The sequence below is a fragment of the Ranitomeya imitator genome, chromosome 7 (assembly GCF_032444005.1).
Source record: "Ranitomeya imitator isolate aRanImi1 chromosome 7, aRanImi1.pri, whole genome shotgun sequence".
NCBI lineage: Eukaryota > Metazoa > Chordata > Amphibia > Anura > Dendrobatidae > Ranitomeya > Ranitomeya imitator.
This window is the reverse complement of record NC_091288.1, coordinates 171,333,246-171,349,531: the sequence shown is the minus strand read 5'-3', so window position 1 is coordinate 171,349,531 and position 16,286 is coordinate 171,333,246. Positions and strand designations below refer to the sequence as shown.

The following is a 16,286-nucleotide window of genomic DNA, read 5'->3' as shown; positions in this document are numbered from 1 at the left end:
ACTGATTGGGTGGATGGGAGAGCTCGGAAGGGAAGGAGCGCCGTTTGACTTTTCAAAGCAAAATTGACAGGAATTGAGATGGGACGCCATGTTGCGTTTGAAGAGCCACTGATGTGCCTAAACATTGAAACCCCCCACAAATGACACCATTTTGGAAAGTAGACCCCCTAAGGAACTTATCTAGAGGTGTGGTGAGCACTTTGACCCACCAAGTGCTTCACAGAAGTTTATAATGCAGAGCCGTAAAAATAAAACAAAATTTTTTTCCCACAAAAATTATTTTTTTAGCCCCCAGTTTTGTATTTTCCTGAGGGTAACAGGAGAAATTGGACCCCAAAATTTGTTGCCCAATTTGTCCTGAGTGCGATGATACACCATATGTGGGGGGAACCACTGTTTGGGCACATGGGAGGGCTCAGAAGGGAAGGAGTGCCATTTGAATGCAGACTTAGATGGAATGGTCTGCAGGTGTCACATTGCGTTTGCAGAGCCCCTAATGTACCTAAACAGTAGAAACCCCCCACAAGTGACACCATTTTGGAAAGTAGACCCCCTTAGGAACTTATCTAGATGTGTGCTGAGCGCTTTGACCCACCAAGGGCTTCACAGAAGTTTATAATGGAGAGCCGTAAAAATAAAACAAAAATTTTTTCCCACAAAAATTATTTTTTAGCCCCCAGTTTTGTATTTTCCCGAGGGTAAAAGGAGAAATTCGACCCCACAATTTGTTGTCCAATTTGTCCTGAGTGCGCTGATACCCCATATGTGGGGGGGAACCACTGTTTGGGCGCATGGGAGGGCTCGGAAGGGAAGGAGCTCCATTTGGAATGAGGACTTAGATGGAATGGTCTGCAGGTGTCACATTGCATTTGCAGAGCCCCTAATGTACCTAAACAGTAGAAACCTCCCACAAGTGACACCATTTTGGAAACTAGACCCCCTAAGGAACTCATCTAGATGTGTTGTGATAGCTTTGAACCCCCAAGTGTTTCACTACAGTTTGTAACGCAGAGCCGTGAAAATTAAAAAAAAAAATCTTTCCCCCCAAAATTATTTTTTAGCCCCCAGTTTTGTATTTTCCCGAGGGTAAGAGGAGAAATTCGACCCCAAAAGTTGTTGTCCAATTTGTCCTGAGTACGCTGATACCCCGTATGTTGGGGGAAACCAACGTTTGAGCGCATGGCAGAGCTCGGAAGGGAAGGAGCGCCATTTGGAATGCAGACTTAGATGGAATGGTCTGCAGACGTCACATTGCGTTTGCAGAACCCCTAATGTACCTAAACAGTAGAAACCCCCCACAAGTGACCCCATATTGGAAACTAGACCCCCCAGGGAACTAATCTAGATGTGTTGTGAGAACTTTGAACCCCCAAGTGTTTCACTACAGTTTATAACGCAGAGCCGTGAAAATAAAAAATCTTTTTTTTTCCCACAAAAAATATGTTTTAGCCCCGAGTTTTGTATTTTCCCAAGGGTAGCAGGAGAAATTGGACCCCAAAAGTTGTTGTCCTATTTGTCCTGAGTACGCTGATACCCCATATGTTGGGGTAAACCCCTGTTTGGGCACACGGGAGAGCTCGGAAGGGAAGAAGCACTGTTTTACTTTTTCAACGCAGAATTGGCTGGAATTGAGATCGGACGCCATGTCGCGTTTGGAGAGCCCCTGATGTGCCTAAACAGTGGAAACCCCCCAATTATAACTGAAACCCTAATCCAAACACATCCCTAACCCTAATCCCAACAGTAACCCTAACCACACCTCTAACCCTGACACACCCCTAACCCTAATCCCAACCCTATTCCCAACCGTAAATGTAATCTAAACCCTAACTGTAACTTTAGCCCCAACCCAAACTGTAGCCCTAGCCCTAACCCTAGCCCTAACCCTAGCCCTAACCCTAACCCTAGCCCTAACCCTAGCCCTAACCCTAACCCTAGCCCTAGCCCTAACCCTAGCCCTAGCCCTAGCCCTAACCCTAGCCCTAACCCTAGCCCTAACCCTAGCCCTAACTCTAACCCTAGCCCTAATGGGAAAATGGAAATAAATACATTTTTTTAATTTTTCCCTAACTAAGGGGGTGATGAAGGGGGGTTTGATTTACTTTTATAGCGGGTTTTTTAGCGGATTTTTATGATTGGCAGCCGTCACACACTGAAAGACGCTTTTTATTGCAAAAAATATTTTTTGCGTTACCACATTTTGAGAGCTATAATTTTTCTATATTCTGGTCCACAGAGTCATGTGAGGTCTTGGTTTTTGCGGGACGAGTTGATGTTTTTATTGGTAACATTTTCGGGCACGTGACATTTTTTGATCGCTTTTTATTCCGATTTTTGTGAGGCAGAATGACCAAAAACCAGCTATTCATGAATTTCTTTTGGGGGAGGCGTTTATACCGTTCCGCGTTTGGTAAAATTGATGAAGCAGTTTTATTCTTCGGGTCAGTACGATTACAGCGACACCTCATTTATATCTTTTTTTTATGTTTTGGCGCTTTTATACGATAAAAACTATTTTATAGAAAAAATAATTATTTTTGCATCGCTTTATTCTCAGGACTATAACTTTTTTATTTTTTTGCTGATGATGCTGTATGGCGGCTCGTTTTTTGCGGGACAAGATGACGTTTTTAGCGGTACCATGGTTAGTTATATCTGTCTTTTTGATCGCGTGTTATTCCACTTTTTGTTCGGCGGTATGATAATAAAGCGTTGTTTTTTGCCTCGTTTTTTTTTTTTTTTTCTTACGGTGTTTACTGAAGGGGTTAACTAGTGGGCCAGTTTTATAGGTCGGGCCGTTACGGACGCGGCGATACTAAATATGTGTACTTTTATTGTTTTTTTTTTTTATTTAGATAAAGAAATGTATTTATGGGAATAATTTTTTTTTTTTTTTTTTCATTATTTTGGAATATTTTTTTTTATTTTTTTTACACATTTGAAATTTTTTTTTTTTACTTTTTTACTTTGTCCCAGGGGGGGACATCACAGATCAGTGATCTGACAGTTTGCACAGCACTCTGTCAGATCACTGATCTGATAGGAGTGCAGGCTGCTTCACAGTGCCTGCTCTGAGCAGGCTCTGTGAAGCCACCTCCCTCCCTGCAGGACCCGGATCCGCGGCCATCTTGGATCCGGGGCTGGAGGGAGCAGGGAGGGAGGTGAGACCCTCGCAGCAACGCGATCACATCGCGTTGCTGCGGGGGGCTCAGGGAAGCCCGCAGGGAGCCCCCTCCCTGCGCGGTGCTTCCCTGTACCGCCGGCACATCGCGATCATCTTTGATCGCGGTGTGCCGGGGGTTAATGTGCCGGGGGCGGTCCGTGACCGCTCCTGGCACATAGTGCCGGATGTCAGCTGCGATAAACAGCTGACACCCGGCCGCGATCGGCGGCGCTCCCCCCGTGAGCGCTGCCGATCGCATATGACGTACTATTGCGTCCTTGGGAAGTAAAGCCCACCCCACATGGACGCAATAGTACGTCTAATGGCAGAAAGGGGTTAAAAATGATGTTCCACATTATTAAGCAGGCCACAGGTTTCAAGCAATATCTATATATATAGTTACCCAAGGGGTACTTCCGTCTGTTTCTAACTTCCGTCTGTCTGTAACGGAAATCCTGGGTCGCTGATTGCCGGCTGAGACCAATCAGCAATATTGGATTAAACACCACTTCACTTTTTACTATTGATGCTGCCTATGCTATGTTATTGCCGCTACGCATTACTGGGAACGGAGCGTCGCGAGGAGCATCGGTAAAGGCCTCGGCTGGATCCGGGGGCCGACGGAAGGTGAGTATATAAATCTTTTTTATTTTAATTGTTTTTTTAACAGGGATATGGTTCCCACATTGCTATATACTACGTGGCCTGTGTTATATACTGCGTGGCCTGTGTTATATACTACGTGCACTGTGCTATATACTACGTGCCTGTGCAATATACTACGTGGGCTGTGCAATATACTACGTGGCTGTGTTATATACTGCATGGGCTGTGTTATATACTGCGTGGGCTGTGTTATATACTACGTGGCTGTGCAATATACCACGTGGCTATGCTATATACTATGTGGCTGTGTTATATACTACATGGCTGTGCAATATACTATGTGGCTATGCTATATACTACGTGGCTGTGTTATATATTGCATGGGCTGTGTTATATACTGCGTGGGCTGTTATATACTAGGTAGATGTGCAATATACTACGTGACTATGCTATATACTACGTGGGCTTTGTTATATACTACGTGGCTGTGCATTCTAGAATACCCGATGCTTTAGAATCGGACCACCATCTAGTGGGAAATAAAAAGGATCTCTCTGCTGCTGAAAAGCGTTAAATAGTGCAATGCCTTGGACAAGGTATGAATACATTAGATATTTCATGAAAACTTAAGAGTGATCATCATACTGTGAAGAGATTTGTGACTGAAACAGAGCACAGACAGAGTTCATGCAGATAAAGGCATAATGAGGAAGGTTTCTGTCAGACAAATTCATTGGATTAAGAGAGCAGCTGCCAAAATACCATTACAAAGCAGCAAACAGATATTTCAAGCTGCTGGTGCCTCTGGAGTCCCTCGAACCTCAAGGTGTAGGATCCTTCAAAGGCTTGCTGTGGTGCATAAACCTACTATTCGGTCACCCCTAAGCAGTGTTCACAAGCAGAAATGGTTGCAGTGGGCCCAGACATACATGATGACTAATTTTAAAACAGTCTTCTTTACTGTTGAGTGTCGAGCAACCCTGGATGGTCCAGATGGGTGGAGTAGTGGATGGTTGGTGGATGGCCACCATGTCCCAACAAGGCTGCGACGTCAGCAAGGAGGTGGAGGAGTCATGTTTTGGACTGGAATCATGAGAAACAGCTGGTAGGGCCCTTTAGGGTTCCTGAAGGTGTGAAAATGACCTCTGCAAAGTATGTAGAGTTTCTGACTGCCAACTTTCTTCCATGGTATAAAAAGCAGAAACGTGCCTTCAGCAGCAAAATCATCTTCATGCTGACAATGCCCCATCTCATGCTGCAAAGAATACCTCTGAGTCATTGGCTGCTATGGGCATAAAAGGAGATAAATTCATGGCGTGGCCACCATCCTCCCCTGACCTCAACCCTATAGAGAACCTTTGGAGTATCATCAAGCAAAAGATCTATGAGGGTGGGAGGCAGTTCACATCAAAACAGTGGCTCTGGGAGGCTATTCTGACTTCATGCAAAGAAATACAAGCAGAAACTCTCCAAAAACTCACAAGTTCAATGGATGCAAGAATTCTGAAGGTGATATCAAAGAAGGGGTCCTATGTTAACAAGTAACTTGGCCTGTTAGGAGGTTTTGGTGTTAAATAGCTTTTTTGTTCAGTGAATGTGACCTCCTAATGCTGCAAATTCCACAAATGAGCATTTTCAGTTCTTTAAAACATATCAAATGTATAGAAATTCTACTGTGCCTAATAATTTGGAACATTGCATTTTGAGTTTTTATTTATTTTGGAGATTATACTGTTATCATTGGGAGGTTTCTTCAATAAAATTCGATGTATAATCTAACGGGTGATGACTTTTATTAGACTGACTGTCATTTGCACCGACCATTTAGGAAAATTCGAGAAAAATATAATTTGCATAATAATTTGGAACATGCTGTATAGCTAATTACTAGGCTCAGTGGTCATGCCGATGTGATTGACCTGAGACCGCTGAGCCTAGTGATTGGTGGCAGTGGTCATATCCTGTAGTCATGACGTCACCACTGCTGTGGTGGATAGGCAAAACTTGAGCTGCTGGGGGTTAGTATGGCTCACTTTTTATTCTTAAGTCTAGGATGTCTTTGAAATAAAAATATATCCCCTTAAAAGCTTTTTAACTCATTTATCTTTACAATCATCTGCTTCTGATCCTGTCATGTCTTGCTGCTGCCCCTTATACACTAGGTTTGAGATTTTTTTCCGACACCTTTGCAATCCGTCTTGTCCAGAATTGACGTAGTATGTAATAATTGACATAATAATGTAATACTAATAACTTATACAGTAATGTATTCATTCTAATTGTTTAGAACATACACAAATAAACCTTTAAAATGCTAAGATTGAATGCATCGCTTTATTCCACTCTTGTGATTTTCTTCTCAACTCTATTTTACAGGTGCAAAAATATGATTTTCTCCATGAAGCAGCTGGGTGGTCTCTGGCAGGGTCCCAGGAGATAGCTGAACTCCTACAGTATGGCCCTAAAGCAGTTCACCAGATGTGGAAACAGAGCAGTCTACGACAAATGCTCCGACATGACCTTCCTTTATACTTAGAAAAACTCAACAACTTGGTTCAGCAAATGCAAACTGAACTGCAAAGTAAGAAAATGGATTTACGTTACATCTTTTGACAAGGAAAATGGTAACAACCAATATATTCAATTCATACATTTTGAAGAGGAGTAATACAGGAACAACATAGAGTTCTAGAAAAATATGTTCCGGGATTGTGTTATTTATTTTGTACGGAATGCAAGTATTCCTTAAAACAGACATATCACACTGATTGGTAATTTAGTTTGATTGACCCCCCAAATTTTTGACCCCTTAACGACATCCGCCATATATATACTGTGCATGTCGAAAGCGGGTGTATGGAGCGGGCTTACACAGCGAGCCCGCCCCATACCTGGCAAGTGATGGCTGTGTATTACAGCGAGGACCAGTCTATGATTGTTAACTTTTTAAATGCCGCTGTCAATCTTTGACATTTAACACAAACTGAAGTGCGCACTTATGATTATCCCCTCAATTAGCCCACCCTTAACATGATTGTGGGTTACCGATGGGTTATCATGACAGCCAGGGGTCAGCTGATGACCCCCATGCGTGTCATTGCAGAGCTCCTTTGAAACCCTTCCTGTGACCGGGCTTCAAAGGAGACCGTAAGTTCTCGATTTGCATCTTCAAGTAGCCTAAGGGGGTAAAAGTAAAAGAAAAAAAAGTTTTAAGAAATCCGAAAAGAAAAAGAAAGGTTGATATTACCCCTCTTCCCCCCCATTCAAAATAAAGATAATAAAAAAATACACATAATCACCGCTTTCAAAAAAGTTTAATCTATCAAAACATAGCAACAATTAACCTGATCGGTAAACACCGCAAACGTGAAAAATTCAAAAACGGAAAAAATTTAAAAATGCCAAAATTCCATCTTTTTGGTTGCGATCAAAAAGTCACATCTATTAAAAAATGGTACTAATGAAAATGTCTTGTTCCCCAAAAAGTTAAGTTATCACACAGCTCCATTGGCTAAAAAAGAAAAATCTAACTGATCTCGGAAAATGATGACATGACCCCCCAAATTTTTATTTTTTTTGCAAACGTTTTTGAATTTTTGTCACTACTAAAATAATAAAAGAACAGGACATGTTTGATATCTCTGTAATCAAATTGATGAGGAGAATCATATTGCATGGTCATTTTTACCACAAAATATACACCGTAAAATCAATTCCCAAAAAACAATGTCTGGTTTTTGTTTTGTTTTTTTCACAATTTCACCGCACTTGGAATTTTTTTCCCATTTTCGAGTACACTATGTAGAAAAATTACTGAGATAGGAGATGACAGTTGACGCAAAGTTCTATGGAACTTGCAGTAAAATACTGTTTTTGCCTTGATTTCCTCCCCTCTTCATAAAAAATATGATTAGCAATTATCTCCTACCAGTAGTAGGAAAATATGTTTTCACTGAAAACAGCTAGACTAAAAATGTGGAAACGTTCACAGGGTATGAATACTTTTTCAAGGCATTATACAGAGATTATCTTGTCTTTCTATCCTCATAGGCTTCTTCAATAATGCTCATTTCTGGATCTTGAGGTTTGGCTTAACTGAGGGCACACAAGCCATTAATAGTCGAATATTACATACAAGCTCTTCACATAATATTCTGCTTGTTGTGCAGTGTCTTGTCTGAGAGTCCTATCATTCTAAACCCCCATGATGTATCTGAATGGATCTGTTGATCACATATTTTGGTAATCTGGGGTTGTTTGAGTCAAAGATTGCCTAATTATCAGGTTTTTACTGTAGGTAATTGTAATGCAGGACATTTGATTGTCTTTATATTTTATTAATTTCACCCTTTATTATTACATTATGATTTTTGTACAGGCTACCCTCACTGATCACATTATACTGTGCCATTTTAGAACCTCTTGCTACCTTAAAAGATGCCTATTACGATGCCACCTTAAAGCCACTGGATGACGTTTGGAGGGAAAAAACAGACATTATTCTTCACCAAATCAATGCATATCTTCCAAGTATTATTAAGGATGAATGGTTGATGGAACCTATTAGGCACGTTTTGCACGGCATAAAGGCTGGTGTAGATTTGGTGGGTATAAAAATAATATCAAGTCTGAAGTGTGTGACTCCATAGACTGAGTAAGAAATAGTATTCTTCTTAAAGGGAATCTGTCAGCATCATGATGTAGGGTCAGAGACCCGGATACCAGTGACATGTCACTTACTGGGCTGCCTGCTGCAGTTTTGAAACTCTGAATGCTGAGCTCTGTATAACCCTGCCCACAACTGCTGATTGGCAGCTTTCTGTGTCCACTGTGCATATGCAGAAAGCTCCCAATCAGTGGTGGGGGTGGGATTATACAGAGCTCATGAATATGGAGGACTATAAGGCAGAAGGTTTTACTAGTCTTCTAGTGATAATCTCCTGCTGGTTAAGCAGTGCTTTTAGCAAACCTACAGCAAGCAGCCCAGTAAGTAACATATGCCTAGAATCGGCATCTCTGTCTCTACATCATGATGCTCTCAGATTAGGTGGCAAAAACCACCTGGGGGAATATCTGCCATTAGTACATATATTTCTTAAATTGAAAGTGGCTTTCTGCAGTTGCCTGTATGCCTGTGGCTGGCAGTGCCACTGTGCAAATAAAAACAGACCTTGGACTCCTACTTATCATAAAGTAATGGCACGATTAAGCAATATAGCTTTACTTTATAATAAACCCCTTTAACAAGAGGAAACTTCAAAATTAGTTTAATAATTAAATATATTTATATAATCCACATATTCATTTATTTTAACTTAGGGCATTCACCAAATCCTGAAGTGGACAGAGAACAAGCTTTCCAGAGCAGTAAGTAGGATTCGGAAACCTCTATCAGGACTGTTTCGTTATTCCAGGTATGATTAGCAATGATTAGTGTCATTATATCGTCTTAAAGGGTTTTTCTCATATATATTTTCAAGAGGGATCTAAGGAGTAACGTTTGTCCTTGTGGAGAGTGGCATGCCTGACATGCCAGTGTAAGGAGACTTATAGGCCATGCAATGCTCCTCTTGGAAATTAAATATGCAAATTGCCTATTTTGAACTGGACTAGAACTCTAGTGCCACCTATTGGAAGTAGCAATCCTACAAGTCAATATCAAGCCCTTAGCGAGCCTTGTCGTATGACTTGGTATAACTGCCAAATCAGAAATTGAGATTCTATTTTATTTTATTGGGATTTTATGTGATATACCAACACTTAATAGCAAGAATTTGTCAATTGAAAAGGAATCCATGCATAGTTTTGTAATCATTTTAAAAATATAAATCTGAAAATTGTGACATGTATTTGTATTTAGCCCCCTGTAGACGCCCCTAAATAAAATCCTGAGTGACCAATTGTCTCCAGAAGTCCCATAATTAGTAAATTAAGTCCACTTATGTATAATTTATCCTCAGTATACCTACAGCTGTTCTGTTAAAACCTCAGAGGTATGTTAAAGAACATTAGGGATCAAACAGGATCATGAAAACCAAGGAACACTCTAGACAGGTCAGGGATAAAGTTGTGGAGAAGATTAAAGCGCGGTTAGTATTCTGACACTTCAAGGTAGTATGAATCTCTAAACCCTTAGCCGTTAATCCCTTAGATAACTGTATGATTGTTGTACTCACATGCCAGGCATCCTCAGATAGTGCCAACTCAGCTAGCTGTGACTTGTAATAAGAGTCCAGGAGAAACAGAGTTCATATTCTCTGAAATCTTTTAAGTACAATGCAGCAGGTGAAAAGAGTAATCCCAAACAGAGGAATATACATGTGCATCCAAAGATGGCTACAGCAAACTGATAATGAAGAAGGGGGGGGGGGGGGGTAAGGGCTATCATCAACTACAGGAGACAAAGGGACAAACTTCAGAGTGCCAGAGTGCAAGCTTCTCCCTAGGAACAGTAGAATTAAATGCATAACATAGAAAAATACACAACAAGCTGTTCCTATTTATGGGACACAACAGTTAGGTTCTAAAAAAAATTGCCAAAGCTCTGAAAATCTCACGAGAACTGTTTAATCCACCAACCGAAAATAGTATGACACAACTGCAAAACTACCAAGACAAGCCTGTCTACCTAAACAGACATCCCAAGGAAGGAGAGCACTAACTACAGAAGCAGCTAAGAGGCCCACGGTGACGCTAGAGGAGTTTCAAAGATTCGCAGCTCAGGTGGGAGAATCTGTCCACAGGACACTATTAGTCATATACTACACAAATCTGGCCTCTATTGCAAAGTGGCAAGAAGAAAGACATTTTTGAAAGCAAGCAAGAAGACCTGTTTGTAGTTTGCAAAAAGCCATGTACAGGACACAGCTGGCATGTGGAAGAATGTGCTCTGCTCAGATAAGACCAAAGTAGAAATTTTTGGGTTAAATGCAAAACACTATGTGTGATGGAAAACTTTCTCTACACATCACCTTGAAAACACCATCCACTGTCAAACATGGTGGTGGCAGCATCCTGCTGTGGGGATGCTTTTCTTCAGCAGGGACAGGGAAGCTGGACAGAGTTCATGGGTAGATGGATGGAGCTAACTACAGGGCAATCCCGTAGGAAAATCTGTTGAAGGCTGCAAAAGATGTGAGACTGGGGCGTAGGTTAACCTGTCAGCAGGGCGAAAACCCTAAACATCCTGCCAGAGCTACAAAAGAAAGGTTTAGATCAAATCATATTTATGTGCCACAAACAGGAAGTTGATATCACCAACCATTCCCATTTTATTTAGGTGTATCCATATAAATGGCCCACCCTGTACAGTCTAGATCACACGAAGTAATTATTGCCCTCTACTCCTCTTTGGTCAAACATCATCTGCAATACTGTGTCCAGTTTTGTGCACCACATTTAAAAAAAGATATCAACAAACTGGAGCAAGTTCAGAGAAGAGCGACCAGAATGGTGATCGGTCTGCAAACCATGTCCTATGAGGAACGGTTACAGGATTTGGGAATGTTTAGCTTGACAGTTAGGATGATCAATGAGTGGAACAGGCTGCCACGAGAGATGGTGAGTTCTCCTTCCATGGAAGTCTTTAAACAGAGGCTGGACAGACATATGTCTGGGATTATTTAGTGAATCCTGCTTTGAGCAGGGGGTTGGACCAGATGACCCAGGAGGTCCCTTCCAACTCTACCATTTTATGATTCTGTAATTCTATCCCATTGGGAATCTGTGGCAAAACTTGAAAATTTTTATTCATAGACGTCTCCATCCAATCACACTGAGCTAGAGCTAGTTTGCAAAGAAGAATGGGCAAAAAGTTTAGCCTCTAGATGTGCAAAGCTGTAGAGACAGACCCCAAAAGACTTGTAGCAGTAGTTGCAGCAAAAGGTGGTCTTACAAAGTATAGACTCAAGGGGGCTAAACACAAATGCACAATGCATTTTCATATTTATATTTTTTAAATATTTAGAAAACCATGTATCATTTCCTTTACACTTCACAAATACTTGCTACTTTCTGTTGGTATATCAGATAAAATCTAAACAAAAACATTTAAGTTTATGGGTATAATGTTAAAAAACGTGGACAAGTTCACAGGGAATGAATACTTCTCAAGGCACCGTAATTGTGTCTGCACAGAGGAATAAAACTGTTTGTTTTTAATTTTGTCGTTCCACTGTGGAGAATTAGCAATCAAAGTATATGATGGTGACCAATCATACACAAGCAGCACTCAAAGGCAAGAAGAACACGCCACCTCTATAGCTCAGAGCAGGTTTCCGTATGTGAGCTGTAACGATACAGCTCTAACCTCCTGGTCTAACCACCTGCCTGACCCAGTGTGGCAGGATGGACAATGCAGCAGAGTTTAACGGTGTCACATTGTGTCACCCACTTGGACTTATAAAGGTTAATTCATTAGGTGCCAAATAATTTGCCAATATCTCCGCAACAGAGAGGCAAAATTAAGCAAAAGAAAGTCCAATCATGAAATTAAAAAATGGTTTTATCGGCGCATATGGAATAAGTAATTAAATAATAGCCTCAGTAAGTGTCGACCTTGATGAGGTTTTCTCGTTAAGTATAGATTCAGTGGTCCACTAAATCATGGTGTGGCCAAAAAGTCTACAGAAAAGTACAAAGCCTCAGTAAGTGCCGACCTTGATGAGATTTTCTCATAAATATAGATTCAGTGGTCCACTAAATCATGGTTTGGCCAAAAAGTCAACAGAAAAGTCCAATTCCGGATACAATCTACTCCCATCCGGAATCACTGATGAAGGAAAACGTATTTTCCGTAACACGTAGCATCGATATTTGGTCCGTCCACTTTTCCATCATTGTGACGTCACTCCATACAGGACTTGTAAGGGAAGTTTGAATCGAGTTAACTTGTCTAGTGCGCGCCTCTGATCGGAACGTGCTAAGCTTTCTACCATCCTGTTAACAACACGCCAAATGGGAGTAGATTCTATCTGGATTTGGACTTTTCTGCAGATTCTTTCTGGCCAAACCAAGATTTAGTGTACCATGGAATCTATATCTATGAGAAAAACTCATCAAGGTCGGTACTGACTGTGGCTATTATTTAATCATTTATTCCACAGTCATTACAATAGGCCCATAGAGCAGGATCTCGGGTGGGTACGTAGGAAACAAGCACCAAACCTTCCTGTTCTGTTTTCTCTTCGTATGGTCTGATTAAATAATGACTGTTAGAGAAAAATTCTGCAGAATCATTCAGTTTTATGAATAGATGACATTAACATGTTACAGCAGTTACTGCCTTAACAAACCAGTGTATTCATATGACTGAACTTACACTGAATCATCTGCTTCCTCTTCCTCGTTTACATCTGATTTAAACACAGCTATTTTCATATATATCGTTTGGATTTGACGTTGCACTTGTCTTTCTTCCTCAATTTGCTACTGTAGAATTTTGTGCAAAGCTCAAAGACTAGAAACATAGCCCGATTCTAACGGATAGGTACTTAGCCACTCTACAGTCATGGCCGAAAATGTTGACACCCTTGAAATTGTTCCAGAAAATGAAGTATTTCTCCCAGAAAATTATTGCAATTATACATTTTGTTATACACCTCTTTATTTCCTTTGTGTGTATTGGAACAAAAAAAAAACTGAAAAAAAGGCAAATTGGACATAATTTCATACAAAACCCCCAAAATGGGCCTGACAAAATTGTTGGCACGCTCATACTTAATATTTGGTTGCACACCCTTTGAAATAAATAACTGCAATTAATCGCTTCCTTGAACCATCAACAAGCATCTTACACCTCTTCAACTGGAATTTAGGACCACTCTTTTGCAAACTACTCCAGGTCTTTCATATTTGAAGGGTGCCTTCTCCCAACAGCAATTTTAAGATCTCTCCACAGGTGTTCAAAGGGAATTAGATCTGGAAACATTGTTGGTCACTTCAGAAGTCTTCAGCACTTTGTTTTAATCCATTTCTGAGTGCTTCTTGAAGTATGCTTGTGGTCAGGGCTGCCACTAGAAATTTCGGGGCCCCATACTGGCAAAATTTTCGGGGCCCCCTTGAGACTCCGCCCAGGCTCCACCCCAGCCCCGCCTCCAGGCTCCACCCCTCGAACTGTCCACAGTCCCACCGCTCTCTCTTGGAAAAACTCCACTTCTCACCAATCACACATTAACAGTTCCCATCACCAGATCACATACATAGCAGGCAGCTTTTGTTTTGGCCAAAAGATTTTTTAAGCCGCCACCATAACACGGTAGACACTTTTGGCCGGGCCCTACTCTACTGTAACCTATTAAATATTTGTTAAAATATGCAATACAATTTAGGTATATTTTTATTTATTTTTCAATTTTTAAAATGACCAATAATATCACATAGAAGGAACAAATACCACAACAGCATGACCAGATGACATATTACCACCACAGTGATCGAATAATATCACATACAAGGAACAAATACCACAACACCATGACCAGACCACATATTTCCACCACAGTGATCGAATAATATCACATACAAAGAACAAATACCACAACACCATGTCCAGACCACATATTACCACCACATAGTGACTGAATACTACAATTCTGATCAGTAATTTAAAAAAAAAGCACCATACTATCACCATAAGTGCCATTATACACAGGAGATCTGTACTTAGTATGCAGTGTCTGTGTACAGATAATATAATGATCACTAGTGAAATTATACACAGGAGCTCTGTATACAGTGTATAGTGTCAGTGTATAGGTAACACACTGACTCACCAGTGACGTCTCTAGGTGAAGTCCTTCATCTTTCATCCAGCACAGACCGCCATCATTTCATCCAGCCAGGACTTCTCTCTGCAGGAAATAACACAGTTATCTCGAGCTCCGCTTGCAGAACACATTACTTAATTTTTCACAACTTCTACATTACACCACATGAAGAAGGCGACATAGTATCACTCTATACAGTAACAGGACCGCCCCCAATTTAAAACAGTATACTCAAAAAATAAAATAAATACATCACTGCAGTAATAATATCCCTAAATTAGCCCCTATGGTATTAATAATATCCCCCAGCCTGGCCCCGTGTGTCTCATTCCTGGCGTCAGCCAGATGTTCTCCCATCCTGCCCTCATGAGTATCCATTCTGCCCCATATGATCTCCCCATCCTGCCCCATATGATCGCCCCATGTGATCTCTCCATCCTGCCCCATCTGTCTCCATCATATCCATCCTGCCCCATGATCCTGCACGATCTGTCTCCAATTCTGCCCCCAGTGTCTCCAATCATGCCCCATGTCTCCATTCTGCCCCCTATGTCTCCAACCATGCCCCCATGTCTGCAATCCTGACACTTGTCTCTAATCATGCCCCCTGTGTCTCCATTCTGCCCCATCTGTCTCCAATCCTGCCCCATCTGTCTCCAGTCATGCCCCCATGTCTTTCATCCTGCCCCGTGTCTCCAATCATGCCCCGTATCTCCATTCTGCCCCGTGTCTCGCATTCTGCCCCAATGTCCAGCATTCTGCCCCTGGGTCTCACAGTCTGCCCCTGTGTCCAGCATTCTGCCCCTGTCACTGTGTCCAGCATTCTGCCCCACTGTCTCCAGCATTCTGCCCCACTGTCTCCAACATTCTGCCCCACTGTGTGTCCAGCAAACTGCCCCACTGTGTGTCCAGCATTCTGCCCCACTGTGTGTCCAGCATTCTGCCCCACTGTGTGTCCAGCATTCTGCCCCACTGTGTGTCCAGCATTCTGCCCCACTGTGTGTCCAGCATTCTGCCCCACTGTGTCCAGCATTTCTGCCCCACTGTGTCCAGCATTTCTGCCCCACTGTGTCCAGCATTTCTGCCCCTGTGTGTCCACCATTCTGTCCCACTGTGTCCAGCCTTCTGCCCCACTGTGTCCAGCATTCTGCCCCACTGTGTCCAGCATTTCTGCCCCACTGTGTCTAGCATTCTGCCCCACTGTGTCCACCATTCTGCCCCACTGTGTCCAGCATTTCTGCCCCTGTGTGTCCAGCATTCTGCCCCACTGTGTCCACCATTCTGCCTCTGTGTGTCCAGCATTCTGCCCCACTGTGTGTCCACCATTCTGTCCCACTGTGTCCAGCATTTCTGCCCCTGTGTGTCCACCATTCTGCCCCACTGTGTCCAGCATTTCTGCCCCACTGTGTCCAGCATTCTGCCCCACTGTGTCCAGCATTTCTGCCCCTGTGTGTCCAGCATTCTGCCCCACTGTGTCCAGCATTTCTGCCCCACTGTGTCCAGCATTCTGCCCCACTGTGTCCAGCATTTCTGCCCCTGTGTGTCCAGCATTCTGCCCCACTGTGTCCACCATTCTGCCCCTGTGTGTCCAGCATTCTGCCCCACTGTGTCCACCATTCTGCCCCTGTGTGACCAGCATTTCTGCCCCTGTGTGTCCAGCATTCTGCCCCACTGTGTCCACCATTCTGCCCCTGTGTGTCCAGCATTCTGCCCCTGTGTGTCCACCATTCTGCCCCACTGTGTCCAGCATT

The 16,286-nt window shown here is 42.3% G+C and overlaps 1 protein-coding gene across 1 annotated transcript in view; it reads left to right on the top strand.

Annotated features, from left to right (window-relative positions):
* The window catches only part of LOC138646122 (uncharacterized), a 437,282-nt gene that overhangs the window by 382,860 nt on the left and 38,136 nt on the right, over positions 1–16,286 (top strand). The window contains exons 65-67 of the mRNA XM_069735585.1: positions 6,146–6,350; positions 8,186–8,373; positions 9,089–9,183. Coding sequence (XP_069591686.1) covers positions 6,146–6,350; positions 8,186–8,373; positions 9,089–9,183 — 488 coding nt within the window. The remainder of the gene's footprint in view (positions 1–6,145; positions 6,351–8,185; positions 8,374–9,088; positions 9,184–16,286) is intronic.